At 45.8% G+C, this 17,161-nt stretch overlaps 1 protein-coding gene across 7 annotated transcripts in view; it reads left to right on the top strand.

Annotated features, from left to right (window-relative positions):
* HDAC4 (histone deacetylase 4) overlaps positions 1-17,161 on the top strand; it is a 175,288-nt gene that overhangs the window by 105,421 nt on the left and 52,706 nt on the right. For 5 of the 7 annotated variants that reach the window (XM_033516226.1, XM_033516227.1, XM_019007419.2 and 2 more), the window contains 3 exons: positions 629-779; positions 3,693-3,813; positions 8,883-9,004. In XM_033516226.1, the coding sequence (XP_033372117.1) occupies positions 629-779; positions 3,693-3,813; positions 8,883-9,004 (394 nt within the window). The remainder of the gene's footprint in view (positions 1-628; positions 780-3,692; positions 3,814-8,882; positions 9,005-17,161) is intronic. The other 2 variants (XM_033516228.1, XM_033516225.1) reach the window with 1 other exon arrangement.

The raw sequence follows: 17,161 nt of genomic DNA, 5'->3' as shown, positions 1-17,161 counted from the left end.
ACAGGGTGCTCTGGGCTGGGGGATGCACCCCAAATTTCCCAGGAGGTTGGTGGGGACACTGACACCTCCCAGCTGCTGGGATCTGGGGAGCCCAGGGGGAACTTGCACTGGGGCAAGGAGGCTTTTGTGCTTCCAGTCTTGACTGTCCCATCTGATGGAAGGTTTGCAGACAATTACCTGGATTAGACATCATGCCTCCTGATTGTTCCCATGATTATGGGTGAGTTGAGAGGGCCAGGGAAAATCCTTTCTGAAGAAAATGTTGGGGGAATTATTTTTTTTATCTGTTGCCACAATTCTTTTTATAGTTAATCATGGAATCTCTGCATGGTTTGAGTTAGATGGGACCTTAAATTTTATCTCGTTCCACTATCCCAGGTTGCTCCAGGCCTGGCCTGGAACACTTCTAACGATGGGGCAGCCACAATTTCTCTGTGCAACAAATAATATCGAGGGTGCCCTAGTGGGGTTTCATTTAAAATCAGGTGATGGAGATAAAAGGAGGCCCGTGCTTGTCCTTCTTTCCATGAATGAAGCATTGTCGTTGTCACCTGTCTGCAGCCTCTGCTTTGGCTCTGGCAAGGTGGTGGTGTTAATTTGCTCCTTTTCCCTGTTCCCTTCTCCACAGCAGCAGCAGGAGATGCTGGCCATGAAGCATCAGCAGGAGCTGTTGGAGCACCAGAGGAAGTTGGAGCAGCACCGACAGGAGCAGGAGCTGGAGAAGCAGCACCGAGAGCAGAAACTGCAGCAGCTGAAAAACAAAGAGAAAGGGAAAGAGAGTAAGTGGCCAAAGCAGCAGTCCTTTGGGTAGTGACAGGCTGATGGGAGCCATGAAGGAGCCTCAGAAAGCTGGAGGAACCTCCTCGAGGGCACGGGGAGCTTGTTGGAATTGAGGGGAAGAGAGAAATGCAATTCTCTGCTTTATCTTCATTTCTGTCTCACTAAATGCCATTTTAGCGTTTTTCAAAAGGAAGCGTATCCTCTCTTCCCTTGATTTAACATTTTTTGAAGTATTTTTGGCAGCATTCCTAATGGAGGCAGAATATTAAGCCCATAAAATACACCAGATGCACGCTGCACTCCTTTTCTGTTTCTGAATTTCACTCAGATTTTTAAGACATAGCTGAGTTCTCAGCTCCCCCCTTTTTGAAGCATTTCCATTCATGAGGGGATTTTTTTCAGGAGGTTACAGCTTGTGGATGCCTTCCCCAGTGTGTGTCATTATGCACTTGAGGAGATCATTGTGGCCTCACAATGTCCCCTATCAGAGACACTCGGGGCTGCTTGTTCACGCTTTTTCTGTAAGTGAATGGGGGTGAAATACCTCAAAATACCTCTCCAAGTTGTGCCATCAACTCCTCAGGTCTGGTTTCACCATGGGAAAAGTGGTGGCTGGAAGATGGGATGCTGGCTGGGAACTGGGAATAAGATAAAGCTCCAGGAGGTTTTTCAGTAGGAAAAAAATGTCTGGAAGACGTTAAGTGCTAGAAAGACCAGAGGTTCAGAATCCCTAAGCATTTCTCCTTCCTCCTGCTGCTCCCATCAGCTGTTGATGTTTGATCCATGTTTTGCTGGACCTCTCCTCAGAACTGATAACCTGGCCATACTTGTTAAAGTAATCTGAAAAGAAATTAAAGCTCCTAAATCTCTGGAAAATGGGAGCAAAGCATCTTTTGGGTCAAACACAGAGGTGTAGAGGAAGAAAACTCAGAATTTGGGGATGTTAAGTTGAAGATCCTGTTCCCATGGCTACAGTTTTATTTTTAAATTACTTTTTATTTAAGAAGTGCTGTGGTGTAGAATCATTATCACACCTCAGTTCTTAAAGATACTTAAGTTATTTTTCTCACATCGCAAAATTTGGCAAAGAGAAGCTAAAATTGTCCTGATCTGAAATATGAAGACAGTGTGAGAGGTGGAGCTTGTTCTCCTTTCTTGTTAACACCTCTGCTCTGGAGCCAGGCTGGGAGAGCTGGGGGTGCTCACCTGGAGAAGAGAAGGCTCCAAGGAGAGCTCAGAGCCCCTTCTGGGGCCTAAAGGGGCTCCAGGAGAGCTGGAGAGGGACTGAGGACAAGGGATGGAGGGACAGGACACAGGGAATGGCTCCCAGTGCCAGAGGACAGGGCTGGATGGGATATTGGACAGGAATTGTTCCCTGGCAGGGTGGGCAGGCCCTGGCACAGGGTGCCCAGAGCAGCTGGGGCTGCCCCTGGATCCCTGGAAGTGTCCAAGGCCAGGTTGGACACTGGGGTTTGGAGCAACATGGGATAGTGGAAGGTGTCCCTGCCCATGGCAGGGTTAGAATTAGATGATCTTTAGGGTCCCTCCCAATCCAAAGCTCACTGAGGTTCTGTGATATCTTTCAGCTTCCAGTAAAGGAGGTAAACCTTACACTCAAAAATATTGAACTGCAAGTCTTCTAAGGAACAGATTTATGCCAAAGTGCAGAACACAGCCAGGTTTGAGTGTTCTAAGGATGCTCATGGATTAAGGATGACACATTTTGGAGGGAAAATGCTTTCAAGCATGGATTTGTCACCTCACCTCACCTCAGGAATTCATCTCCAGCTCTTTGCTTGACCTTTCCAATAAACCTGTGAGAAATGCAGGGCTCCAAAAAAAAGGGGATTTTCTCACTCCAGAGTTTGAACCATTTTACACCTCCAGGCAATGCCCTGTGGGAATGCTGCAGCTCCCTGCTCCTGGGGAGGGCCCAGAAACTGTTCTTGAAACACATCAAATGTCACCTCATCATTGAGCAGGGCATAGGACATGAGAACACGGTGGGGTCATCTTTTAGTTCTTGTTCCCAGTGGAGCTGCAGCTTCCCTGGCCTTTTCCTTTCCTCCCAGCCCAGATATTTTCCGTTGGAGCTCCTGCCTTACGCCACGGTGTGGATGAACCATCATTTTCCACGTGTCCCCTTGCCAAAGCTGGGATGCATTGCTCCATCAGGAGCCCTGCCTGGGAGTCTGGGCTGTCAACCCGATGATCACTGGCATCCATCATGGCAGGGGAACAGCCTGCTCTCCATTGTGCAGGGAATCATCATTAGGGATTACACAGTTGACATTTTAGCTCTGCAGAATGACTGACTCTCTTTTTAAAAATTTATTTATTTTTTTTTAATGTTAGGTTTTCTGTTTGAAGCAAGAGATCTGTGCTCTTGTAAATGAAGCGAAATGTTACGTTGGTTGTGGTGTGTACAGAGACTTGGGAACAAAGAGGTCCCTGTTTACAGGAGTTTTCAAGACAAAACCTACACATGAGCCACTGGGCTCATTCCACTTCTGCTTTTAGATGTGACATTTAACAACTTGAGGGTACACAAGACTCCTTTTCTTAAATAACTTCGGTTCAAAGAGAGCTGGGATACCCAGACAAGTGCTTTATTCTGAGTGTGCTTCTATGCAAGTGTAACATCCTCTTCTGGAGAAATAAACCAAATTTCATCTGTGTTCTCAAACATAACTTGTGAATCTATGCCAAGCTAAAGGGATAAAAAGGGAGAGCTCCTTACTGGAGGCACTTTGTTCTCTCTTTGAAAGCAAAGTTCTTTTTTTTGGACTGGAAATGAAAGATTTGATTTGGGATCTATTTTAGAAATTTAAAATTCCTTCTAGTATGTGAATTGATTTAATAACCATTTTTAATGGGGTTTTTTTTGTTTTTTTTTAAAATTTTTATTGCAGGTGCAGTGGCAAGCACAGAAGTGAAGATGAAGTTGCAGGAATTTGTGTTAAACAAGAAGAAGGCTCTGGCCCACCGGAATCTCAACCACTGCATATCCAGCGACCCTCGCTTCTGGTACGGGTAAGTGGTGCTGGGCTTGCTGCAGGGTTCAGCCAGTGCTGCCTTTGTCCCCAATTCCCTGAGGGAATAGACCTGATGTGCTTGTGGGATAAGCCAGAGCAGTGACAGGAACACTGTGCATTCCCAAAATGCATTTTCCAGAGGGTTCCAGTGTGAGTGGTTTCTGTGTCTGCTTTGATGGTCACAGTGATCTGTGTGTAGAGAGAGGTCTTTGTGTCATCTGTAATCCACAATTATCCAAACTCACAAGTTCTACAGCCAGAGATCAGCCTTTATAAGTCCTCCAGCTTTTCACCCAGGATTTGATCCTGCTTGGTGTTATAAAACTTGAACTTTAGTCAAATGAGGAATAATTTTTTATGTTCAGGAGCTGGAATTTGATGATCCTTGTGGGTCCCTTCCAACTCAGGATATTCTATGATTCAGTGAATTCCTGCAGCTCAGGATAGTTAAGCTTTGCATTTTAAAGCTTTTAAACACTTTACTGTTCTTCTTAATCTCTCAAAGTTGGAAGTTTTGTTTACTTGGCTCTTACTGGAAGCATCCAGTGGGTCCAGTTTTCACTTTTAATCACAACTGCCCCAACATCTCCATTTTCAACTGGAAGTATTCAACTGTTGGTCTCCAGTTTCAATTACAGAAATTAACTTGTACTAAAGACAATCAGAAAATTTGATGTGACTTGAAAGGTTCCACTGCAGTGGCTTTGTCACTGTCTATATTAAATGAAAAACCAAAGTGCTTTGGATGTTTGCTTTAGTGACCTTAAAATTCATGAAATTTTGAGTTACAAAGGTCATTTAATTTCACCATGAAATTTGTGTTCAAGCTGAGGCACTGACAGTGTTTTAAGTCTTAAGTAATGAACGTGTGTACAGGGAGGATGAGGTCATAGCCAGGAGATGTTTCCAGATTCCAGAAACTGAGCTGCAATGAAATTTGAAAGCTATCCCAGCTATGAGCCAGGACAGAAATACTGAAGTGGAATTGGCAGAAGAAGTCAGATGTTATTGGAGGCAAAGTGAGATTGAGCAGCTTTAATACATCTCTGAAAATCTAATCTGAGACTTGGGGATTTCATTAAAGGTGGTTGAAGATCCTGATCCTCCATTTCTTTAAAAGTTGGTTAAAATAACAGTTAATGCAGGAGTTGTACAAGGTCAGTTAGAATTCAGGTGCCCAGAGCAGCTGTGGCTGCCCCTGGATCCCTGGAAGTGTCCCAGGCCAGGCTGGATGGGGCTGGAGCAGCCTGGGACAGTGGGAGGTGTCCCTGCCATGGCAGGGGTGGCACTGGGTGGGCTTTAAGGTCCCTTCCTACCCAGACCATCCTGGGATTCTCTGTGATGCAAGGCCAGGGCTGCTGCAGGGTTTTAGCTGCAGGGGTTTCAGGATGTTCCCTCAGCTGATGCTGAGAACTTCCTGAGCACTGGTGTGTGGTTTGGGTTTGTTGTGGCACTTATTCATCCAAACATCCCTTCCATGTGATGCTCCAGGGGTGCCAAGAGGCAGAGACAACACAAAAACCATTGCACAAGGATTTCAGATTGTGCCATCCCCTCATTTTCCATCTGTTTAGTGGTGGGATGAGGATTGGTGTCCTGGATTCGAACCCAAGATGGACAAAGCCTTGGGGCCTCACAGCTCTTTCTCAGTGCTGAATTGTCCTGCTGAGCCCTTGAGGAAGGCAAATGGCAGCAGCACAGGAATTTTTAAATGCACCTTTCACTTGTTAAGGCAGAAGTTGAGGATTTTTTTCCTTTCCATCCTTTTTAAAATAAAAAATATTTTTCCTTTTTTTTTTTTTTTTTTGTCAAAAGGAGAATCAACCTTTAAATTCTTGACATATTAGTATTTATTTGTGTGGCATCTCATAGGTTACCAGCTGAGCTCTGGAGACATTCCTGCCCCCACATAGCTGTGCTGTGATGCAGTTGGGTGGTGGTTGGGTTGAGCACACACGAGGGGAGCTTGCAGGAGATCCACTCCACGCTCCCACTGTGAGCAGGCGAGGCAATTAAGTGCTAACAGATGCTGGGAGAGCCTCTCGAAGCAACACGCCTGCTTTTAAGCACTTCCCTTGGTCTTATTAAGGTTTGTGAATTCCTTTTTTTAAAAAAAAATAAAAAAGGAAGGCGTTGCTTGGAAAAAGAAAAAGTCTCCTAAGGGTACTGAGCATGACTGACGTCAGTGGATGTGACAGGAAAAATGTTCTGCTGGCACAGAACCACAGAGGTATTAGAGCTGGAAAAGACTTGTAGGATGATGTCCCATCCCTGTGTTTAAGGCCAGGTTGGACAAGGCTTGGAGCAACCTGGGATGGTGAAGGGGGTGGTGAACAAGATGGTCTTTAATGTCCCTTCCTGTTACTGCTGAAGATCAATAGATCACATGGACACAGGTCAAGGTGTGGTGAAGAAAGAGCAGAGTTTATTTTTCCTCCCAGGATTTATAGGCTTGTGACCACGGCCAGGGATTGGATGGTCAGGATAACACTTTCTCACTGCACTGGCCATGAGAGGTGCCCATCACAAGACGTGTAACAGAAAGAATACACACATATCTATGTTTACAGTTACTGTCCTGGGAAAGTCCTTAGAAAACCATGGCAGCAAGCTCAGAAGCTGAGCTTTCAGGGCGACACCTTCCAGCCCAGACCACTCTGGGATTTTATGATAGGCAAGAGCAGAGGAGGTTCTTGGGGGCTGCATTGTCAGACTGTCCCTCCCCTGGATTCTGAACCCACTGTGCAGCCCACCACCCAAGAATTTCTGCTCTCTGTGATTCCCCTGGGAAGATGTCAGCAGTGCTTGGGAAGCAGCCATGGAAGGGAGTTTTGTGTGATGGTGAGGTAGAGAGGTACAATTTTTCTTTAAATTCCACATTATACATTATACATTGAATGATCCCAACATCCACAGGTGTGAACACAAAACTTTCCAACACAGGTACCTGTGTATGTCTGAAAATATATGCTGAACATGATTGAAATCAAAATCATGGAATCATTAAGGTTGGAAAAGACCTCCAAGATCATCACTCCCACCTTTCTGCCTGGTGTTTGAAGGAGCTCAGGGAATAGGGGATGCCTTGAAGAGGAGATGTGCTTTCAGGAATGCCTGCAAGCTGCATGCAGTGTCCAATTTCCTCTTCCCAGAGCTCTGACATTCCTAAAGGGGCATGCAGACCAGTGCATGCTGCTGGAAGCAGCGTCAGACCCCAGTCCTGGAGCCAGGGAATGTATTCCTGTTTGCAGAGCTCAATATCTGTCATTCAGCAGCCCTGGAGCATATCTAAACAGGCCCTTTGAATTCCTGCACATTTCCTGACAAAGGGATGAAAATAGCTTCAATGTACTCGATTGTGCTGCTTAGGTCATGATATAAGAAAAAGAAAAAGGAGGGGAAAAAAAAAAGTCTGTTGCTCATATAGAGCCAAAAATGTCATTGTGTCACTTGATGGGGCTCAGGGCTCTTGGATCACAGCATCCAGGACTCCTGGGAGTGAAACATCTCTGCGTGCTGCCTTCCCATGGAGTGAGTGGATCCTGGCAAGAAAAGCCATGTCTCTTCCCAGGAGGGACTCAAATATTTTTCAGTTTGGCTCTGTTTTGATTGCAGGTGAAGACTGAAGTGTGTGTGGAGGCACTCAGGGGTGGGGATGTGGGTGTGGGAAACACAGCCCTGCAAGAGCCCCAAATATCATTTTTCTTTATGTACAGAGAAATTTGGATAATGAAGAGGGAGGATTGGGAAACCACAGTCATTCATACTTCCATAGAATCCCAGAATGGTTTAGGTTGAAGGGACCCTAAAACCCACCCCTTTCCACCCCCTGCCCCTAGGTTGTCTGTGGGAATAGAAAATGTTGATTTTCAAAAAAAATTTGAAGAGTTTTGTTTTTGGGGTTTTTTTTGTAATTACCTAGAAGTTTCATTGTGTTTTCATGGTATTTCATTAGCCCCTTATATTTTGAAGGCTTTAACTTGCAGTGGAATTGATGCTCTGGATCTCAGCAAACAGGCAGCTTCTGAGCTGAGCTTGCACTCAAGGGATTGGTACTGCTCAAAAAACAGCATGAATTTGTGCAATTTTCAGCTGGGAATGGCTCCTTTTGGTTCCTTTAAGAACCTTTTGTAGGAAAGTGCTTTCAGCATGGTTTTTAGGCAGTATAAAATTTCAAATATTCACTTTTTTTTAATTTTTTTTTTAAATGCTTGATTTCCATTGTCCCGAATCCTTTAGTGTTTAGAAGAAAAATTTGGTTTAAATTCTATTTATTGAAAGTGAAGTTGTGAGAGCCCAGTGAGTGTCACCTGCATGGCTATATCAGTCATTCTGTTGATGGAGCTGCTCTGCTGACTGGAGCCTTCTCCAGGCTGGTGGAGCTCCTGAGAAACAGCAAAGCTGGGCACAAGTCATTAAGCAGGAAAGATGCAGCCAACAAACTGGTAGGAGGCTGAGAAAACTCATTCATTATTTAATATCCTCAGCAAACAGACTGTAATTTACTTCCAGCAGCCTGCTCAAACAAAGCCATAAATTATCATCTGGTGGAACTTGAGCTGGAAAGGTGCTGAGTGCTTTGGCCCTGTCTCTGCTGAGCTCTTTGGAATGGGAGGACAGGCAGGAGGAAAAGCAGGGGGCCACCTGTGTGGCATGGCTGCTGCTGGCCAGGTTCAGTGCTTCAACCCTGGGCTCTGTCTGCTGAGCCTGGGGTTTGTTTTGGGGAGGGAAAGGTTCACTCGTGCTGAAGTTGAGGTCTCACCTGTGCTGAGATTCAGGAACATGATTTAGCAAAACCCAGCCCCGGTTAAGTCTTAGGATTTATACTCGTGGTTAAATACCTGCATCAGCTGAGCCAACATGGAGTCTTACACTGAAAACTAAGTTGGTTACCTTCCTGTATATTGGATTTTAGGGGGTTTTGTGTAGGAGTGCCCAGGGAGAAAGCCAGAGCCTTTGTTCCCTTTGCCCTGTTCCCCGTTCCCTGAGGTGGCAGGCGCTGCACTTGTCCCCTCTGCATGTCACCAGTGTAAAGCTTGTCCCTTCTCCTTCTTTCCTTCTGTGCAGGAAGACTCAGCACAGCTCTCTGGACCAGAGCTCCCCACCCCAAAGCGGCGTCTCCGGCACCTACAACCACCCGGTCCTGGGGATGTACGATTCCAAAGACGACTTCCCACTCAGAAAAACAGGTGGGGCTGCCCTTCCCTCGCCATCACACTCTGCCCTGATTGTCCTGAAAAAGAAGGGATGTTGCCAAAAAGCTGGATTCCAGGCCTGATTTGTTTCCCAAGCTCCCTCTCCACATGCTTCCCCTTCACCTGTGCCGGTGCTCCCGGTGTTCCAGGGAGCCTGGGGCTGCTCTGGGCTGCGCAAGGAGCACGGAGACGGCAGAGCCGCAGGTCAAAGTTTGGGACGTGTTCTCCAAAAACCCAAACCCAAAGCTCACAGAGATCCAGCTCAGCTATGCTTTGCTGAGTAAGAAGAGTACTGAGAAAAAGTTAATTTCTTGGGGGGATTTGCACTTTATGTATGAGCTTGTACTTAGTTAAGTAAGAGGTAAATAAGGGGATTTGTGCCGGAGCAAGCGCCGGGGCTTCCTGCGAGGGGTTGGTTCACACCTAGACAGTTCTCTCTCAGTCTGGCTTCTCCCTGCATGGTGGCTGAGCAGGTCAGTTATTCCTCAAGCCTGTATTATGTAAACCAGGTTGTTTGGCTTGGCTGTGCTCCTCAGTATTGCATCCCTGAGCCAGCACAGCCTGGGCTTCCAATCCGGCCAGCTCGGGGCTGCTGCCTTCGGGGAACAGCTCAGCTCTGAGAGCTCAGCCTCGCTCGGGGAGCAGTTCTGCCACTGGCCGTGCTGGCAATCGCTTCAGGACAGCAAAAAAAGCTGCTCTGGAAAGATCACACAATCATTAAGGTTGGGAAAGCCCTCTAAGATCATCCAACCTTCAACCAGCACTGCCAAGGCCTCCTCTAACCCATGGCCCCAAGTGCCACATCCACAAGTTTTTTGAACACTTCCAGCAGTGGTGACTCCTCCACTGCCCTGGACAGCCTGTTCCGATGCCTGACCAGCCTTTCAGTGATGAAATTTTCCCTTTGGGGAATTTCTCACTAGGAGCCATAGCACCTGCCCTGCTGGATGGATTCCCATCTGCACACATCTGCACAGTTGTCTCTGTTCCCCCTTGGCTTGGTTGTTTGACAAGTAACAAACACTTCAGCTGCACAGGAACCCAGTCAAAAATTTTCCCTGGGAATGGTGCCCCTGTGGCTTTGGGGATGGGACTTTTGACTGTGTCCTTCCTGGAGGACTCCAAAAGCCAAACTTAGAAAACTGGATTTGCTGAAAGACAGGGCATCCTCTCCTCTCTGCTCCTGGCTAATGGAAGAGCTTCCAGGCTGTCCTGGGGAATCACAGTGTTTCCATGCAGGGGTGTCTCCCTTGGCACCAAGCCTCTTCCTTAGGGCCTGTGGGCAGCCTGATTCCAAGAGATTTTTAGCTCTTTCCTATGCCTTGTGATCCGTTCCTACTCTGTTAGCATTCCCACAGGAAAAATGGGCTTTGACATGCTCCCAAACCTGCCTGTCTCATCACCTCAGGGCACCTTGTCAGATTGGCTTTGAGCAGCAGTCGCCCTTCCTGCTCCCAGTGTCCTGGAAGGGAATTTCTGCAGGAGAAGGAAAACATCTGCACGTCTCACCCTGTGCCGCTTCCCAAACTGGGATCTCACCAAAGCTCCTGCTGAATGAACTCCTGCTGTCAGACAGGGGGAATTAAGGATGATAAATGGAGCTAATCACATTATTAAAGAGTGGAAGCCACCAAGCTCACTGTTGTTTTCCAGCAGGAGGATGTTCAGCTGATTTTGGTTTTCCAGAACGCTGGTGCTTGTTCTTTTTGGGCACCAGCATTAATCTCCTGGGCATTGGTCTGGGATACAAATGAGTTCACTTTTGTAAGGTCCAGGGGAGAATTTCTTTCTTTTTTTTTCTTTTTTTTTTTTTTTTTTTCTTCATTGTTTTCTTTTATTTTCCTTTCAACACAACAGCACGTCAGGCTCTGGCACAGCAATATCCTGCAGAATTCCCAGTGCCAAGAATGTTAAGTTGCTTGGAGAAGAAAGGCTCCTGAACAGTCTGGTGTAAACAAAAGGCAGGGAAGGCTGGAGCCCATCCTAAATAAAGTTCTTTATTACGGGTGAGCTTTTCAGATTTTTGGCACCAGGCAACGCTCTGGCTTTGTGTTGGTAATTTAAAACCGCCATATCGTGTAGTCCAATTTTATTAAATTTGATTAAATATTTGCAGCTCAAATAACAGAGCCCATCACAATACAGCTCTGATTACCAGGGCTGGAATCCAACCAGCACCGTTGCTGGGGAGAGGGTGGCTTAGGGGGTGGTGGGAAGGCAGATGGGATTATCATTTCTCCCAGTCTGCTGAGCTGGGAGCATGTCCTGCAGGTTGAAAAATTTTTGGGAAGAATCAATATTCCCCATCCCTGGAAGTGTTTCAGGTCAGGTTGGACAGGGTTTGGAGCTCCCTGGGGTAGAGGAAGGTGTCCCTGCTCATGGCAGGGGGTTGGAACAAGGTGAGCTTTAAGGTCCCTCCCAGCCCAGACCATTCCATGATTCCATCAAATTTGCCATTCCCTGCATTTTAGCAACACTCAGTGTCTTTACTCTTATTTCAAGCACCCTGATAGTCACAGGTTATGGGAGAGGGAGGATGTGCATGAATGATCTCTTCAGAGTGCTTGAAAGCCTTCAGCAGGGGGAACAGTCAGCTCCTGCAGCATGTTCCTGATGCCTTCTGTGCCCTGAAATCCAGCTCTCTCTGATTTGTTTTCCTAAATTATGCTCCAGTTTCTTGGTTGTTTGGTTTCAGTGTGAAATTGTTTTCCTGGTGCAGTTACTAATTGCTTGAATCCTGTTCTTAGCCTGGCTGAGGGATTAATTTCACTCTGCTCCCTCTCTCCAAACACTTTGGGGGCTTTTTTTTTTTTTTTTTCCCACTGAACTAAGATCGGTTTGGTTGGTGCTGCTCCTGCCTTTGCTATTAAATACCTGGATTAGCACAAGGATTTTTATTTCTCCTTTTTGGGGAGTTTACTTTGTTCTGTGTAGGATTTAGTGTCAGAGTTTTATTGACAGCTTTTGAGAGGGGAAATTCCCTAAGTGACCTTTTCTGCTCCTAGATCAAGGTAGGTGTCTCTCAAATTTACTGACATTCATTATGTGCCACACCAGCATCCTCTAAAGAAAATCTCTGGAAAATCCTTACAGAGTGATTTTAGACTCTTTGGGTTGGGACAGCCTGTTTTGATAACCCCAAGAGCTGTTTGTCAACACCTTTCTTGGAGCTGCTGAAGTGGGTTTCAGTAGAGCTTTTCAGTTTTGCATTTCCAAGGAATCCTGTCCTCGTTTTCCCCCCAGGAACAAGGTTGTTGATGGCATTCCCTGTTTTCTGAAATTCGAGCAGTGGATGGATTAGAACATGCTGTTACTTAGAAAGCTGACACCACCACCATCATGAAGATTTAAAGGGAATTATTTCACTTCTTAACATGCTTTTCCTCTTGGACTCGATGATCTTAGAGGGCTTTTCCAACCTAAATGATTCTGTGACTCCATGATTTTTTTCCATGCAAAAGAGAGGAGCCTGAGAGAGGAAAGCATCCAGCATCCAGAATCCCCTGATATTGTTGGTATTGCAGAAAACTGTAGTTCTTTGGGTATTATTTGCAGCTAAGCAGGTGAAATTAGTGTGAACTTGTTGCATTTAGAAAGAAATAAAAGGGAAAATGAAAGAATTTGTCAACAATTATAATGCTGCATTTGTCAAGGAAAGTGCAATGTCCCTCTGAGCTGGTTCTGATTATTGGAGTGTTTGGAGTGGTTTGTTTTAGGACAAAAGGTTGTTTGGAGGAAAATAGACTAGTCAGAAACACTGGAGTAATGTGGGAGTATAATCCAGAGGAAATCTCAGAGCTCTGTGTGGCATGGAGTGTCACTCCAGTTCAAGAGCATCTCTGCCTTCCCACCCACGTTGTCCTTCAAGCCAGCATGGTTGGAAGACTGGCTTCCCACAGACCCACGCACTGAGAGGAGGCCCTGACCACCAGAGAAATCCCTTCTGGAAATATCCTGTCCTGCTCCAAGTGGAGGACATCAGTCTGTCTGATCCAAAAATAGCACTTAGCTTGGATATTGGGGAAGGTTGCTTCACTGAAACAGTGGTCAGACACTGGAACAGGCTGCCTGGGGCAGTGGTAGAATCACCATCCCTGATGTGGCACTTGGGGGACATGGTTTGTGGTGGTGATGGATTCATGGTTGGACTTGGTCATCTCAGAGGTCTTGTCCAGCCTTAATGAGAACACTTCTTGTGAGTGGTTTACCAAAGGAGAAGCCTCTTCCAGGAGGAGACAAACAAAATCTTGTGGTTTAGTGTCCCCTTTGGGGGATCCCAGTCACTCAGGGAACCCACCCTCCTCCTTGGTCCTCCCAGCTCCATCTCTGCTTGCCAGGGGCCTGCACTGTTCACAGAATCCCAGGGCTGGGTCAGAGGGAATCTCAAATCCCATCCCAATCCACTCCCTGCTACGGGCAGGGACACCTCCCACTATCCCAGGCTGCTCCCAGCCCCAGTGTCCACCCTGGCCTTGGACACTTCCAGGGATCCAGGGGCAGCCCCAGCTGCTCTGGGCACCCTGTGCCAGGGCCTGCCCATTCTGCCAGGGAAGGATTCCTTCCCAATATCCCATCTGACCCTTCCCTCCTTCAGTTTAAGCTTCCTCTCCTCATGGAGTTTTCTCATGGATGTTAGAAGGGAGACGAGATAATTCTGTTGGCTTTTGCCTGACTAGTAAAGCTTAGTCTGTAAATAATAACAATAATAATAATAAAAATAATAACAATAAATGAATAACATCCCTTTCCAGTCCCTACCTGCCAAAATGAAGATGTTCAAGGACTGGGAGCAGGGGTTTCATGCTGCATTGTTTGCTTTTATTCCACAAACATGGATGGGCAGTGGGAACAGGGCAAACTCTGCCCAGGACTTGGTGGGATTTTGATTTCCACAGACTTAATGTGCAATTAGTTCAGCAACTTAGGGGCTGCAATTCCAGGAAAAAAAAAAACCAATGGGAATGACATAAATGTTGGAAGAATTGGATTACATGGGTCCTGCTGCACTCAATGACGTGTAAGAGGGGTAACTTGTGTTGGAGACTGAAAACCAAGGAAGCTTTTGGCTTATGTTCTGGTTATTAATTTACTCAGAAGAAAACAAAATATTCTTTGTATAAATCCTTATTATAGGCCAAATTAAGTATGTCAGTGCTTAAGAAATCCCACTGGCTTTGTGGGAGCTGACTCAGATTTGGGCATGGGCTTCATTTGTTTGCTGGAGGGGAATTTTGATAATTTCACAGCATTTGTTTTAAATATTTCACCTTGAGATGTAGAGGAGCAGTAATTTTTTAACTTAGGTTTGGTAGCTTAATCTCCAGTTTTTAAGTTTACTTCAGTTAGCAAAGCTTTGTTTGGGCATACTTCACTGCAGGGTGAATTTGGGAAGATTTCTAGTGGAATTGGTGTTCCTGAGACAGCATTGAACCTGCATTGACTGTCAGGTATTGATGCTTCTGTGTTGTTTAAATTCCTGTTTTATACTTGTGAAAGACAGCTCTCTTCAGCTTAAAAACATCTTTATTATATCATAGTTTAAAAAACATCTGAACAAGCCCAAATTCTTTTAGTATATAATAGGTTTTATGTAAATTCTGTGAGTTTGAGGCTGTGCTGTGCTGCCTGTGCTGAATTTTAATTCACCTACTTTGGGCTCTGGAGCACCCAGTTAAATCCGTGTAGGGATTACGCTCTCTGAGGTCCTGATGCCATGTTAGATTTGGGATTATATCTGAGGGATAAACAACAAAATCAGAGCAGGGTTTTAAATAGACCTTTGGTGTTTTGAAACTCGATTCCCCAGCAGAAGGGGAAAACACAGAGTGATTTTGCCTTAAAATAGTTTAATCTGTCAAATTCCAATACGTTGCTTTGGCAATCACTTATGCTGGAGGTATTTTCTCTTTTAAGGCTGGCATTTTCTATGTTTGTTCACCTCTTTGTTATATGGAAAGAGGTCTTTATTGTGGCTTTAAATATGGGATTTGTTGGGAAATCTGTGACCCCAAATCTTTTGTTTTCCTGCCCATTTTTAAGGTGTTTCAAACCCATTCCTTCTCTGTATCTGAAAGCCACCTAATTAATTTTGTGTTCCCAACAGAAACCATCCCTCATCTGGACACCAGGAATAAAATTTGGGCTGAAATGCAGTTTTTATTGCTGTGTTCTCCTGTGTCAGAGGACAGATCCTTCCAACAGATGTGGCATAGGCTTAGATTTCCTTGATTTAAAATGGATGTATCAGCATCCAGATGTGACACTTTCCCCTTCCACAGAATCCCAGAGTGGTTTTGTTGGAAGGGACCTTAAAGATCAACTCCTTCCAGCCATGGGTGTGGCATCCAGGCAGCTATTAATGCTCAGAATTGGGACAAATTAAAGCTGGGAATGTAAGGATGTGGGATAAGGTATGTACCCAAACACTGCTTTTAAAGTCATGTCAACTTCTGTTTTGAAGAGAACTCGGAGAAGTTGCTGCTTGGAGTCTGAGCTTGTGTTTGAAACAGTCCAGTCTTTAATATTGCCCTGGGAGCAGATCTGCATTCAGTCCCCTGCCATTCTATATGCAAATTCTCTCTCTCCAAGATAATTCCCCCCTTGCTAATGCACTTCATTCAGCATTTGAAGCATCATCTTGAGGAAACACTTCTTTTTTTTTGTGCTCCCTTTATCTCTTGGTGGCATTTTTCTGTCCAAAACATTCACTAAAAAGCTCTTTCCTTTCTTTTTTTTTTCCTTCCTCCCAAAAATTCCATCAAAGCGCTGTGTTGATGGCTTAACTTCAAGCATTTGATCTTGAATTCATCAGCCTTCTGATTTTTCAAGCCCTGCAATTAACATTGACAGGCTTGATCTTTGACGTGACCTGGTGGTCAAGGGAAATACAGCTGCAGCCAGACTGGGTTAATTCAAATCAGTTTGTAAACCCTGTTTTAATTCTTCTAAAGAAATGTAGATGGCTGGCCCTGAAGTGTGTTGGTTGGTAATGGAGTGAGCACAGGATTTGCTGGTTCAAAGGGATTGATCAGCGGAGTTGTTGAGGAAGGAGAGGGATGGAGCCAGTTCACTCAGCTCTGTCAGGAGCCCTCAAACCCCACAGCAGGTATTTCACTCAGGGCTCAGATCAAAAAGCTCCTAGAGGAAATCATCTTGCAGAAGGAGTCTTGAATTAAAGCTTCATGACCCTGCTGGAGACTCGATAACACGTGCACTGTCACCGGCTGTCCTGGGTGCTGTGCCCAGGGGCACTGGGGCTTCCCAGGAGCTCTGCCTTGGCTTTTTGGGATCTCAGGTTTTGGAGGGACTCTCTCAAAGGCATGGTGTACACAAGGCTGTGCTCACAGGAAATGCATCCACACCTGCCCTGGGCAGTCTGGAACTTCCCAGGTGTGCTGTTAGATAGGGTTGATCTGTGGGGCTGTGATGATGGAACCCCAAGTTGCTTCCCAAGCAAACCAACCTCCTCCTCACTGGCATTTGCTTTCCTTGGCCACACTTTCGTGCCCTTTCCCCTGAGTTGACACTGGCTCCAGCTGACACAGGGAGCCAGCAGGGAGACAGTCACCTGGTTTGCTTGTGGGGTTTGATTTTGGTGTTTTCTTTCCCCTGCCCTGGTGTCCCTCCCTCAGCCAGCTCACCCTGGGGTCGGATGGCTACGAGGGTGTGGAGCTGCCTGTTCCAGCAGCACACCAGAGATAACCAACAGCAGCGAATCAGCTGCCTCAGCCATTCCTCTGCTGCTTCCCTGGGGTTGCTGCTGGGTTGGGAGCACGTTGGGCAGAGGTGGGAAACTGCTAATCCTAGCAGATTAGTAAACTAGACTAATCCTAAATCTGTGTATTTGTTCAGAGAAGACTTTGCAAGATGATTATTACATTTTTAATTCCAATGCCTGTCATCATTGTTGAATCCAGAGATTGCATGGGCTGGGACCTGTTTGTTATATTAAAAATCTCTGTTCCAAATATTTGTTAGCAAATGACTTAATGTAATTTTGCCTCCTGCAAGTGCTTGAATGCAGCCAACTCAACTCAGCTCAACAGAACTCAAGACAACTCAACATAACTCAACATAACTCAGCTCAACTCAGCTCAGCTCAACTCAAGTCCACACAACTCAACACAGCACAACAGAACTCAAGACAACTCA

Source organism: Parus major, chromosome 7, assembly GCF_001522545.3.
Source record: "Parus major isolate Abel chromosome 7, Parus_major1.1, whole genome shotgun sequence".
Taxonomy (NCBI): Eukaryota; Metazoa; Chordata; class Aves; order Passeriformes; family Paridae; genus Parus; species Parus major.
The sequence above is the reverse complement of the archived record's forward strand: the minus strand, read 5'-3'. Positions and strand labels throughout refer to the sequence as shown.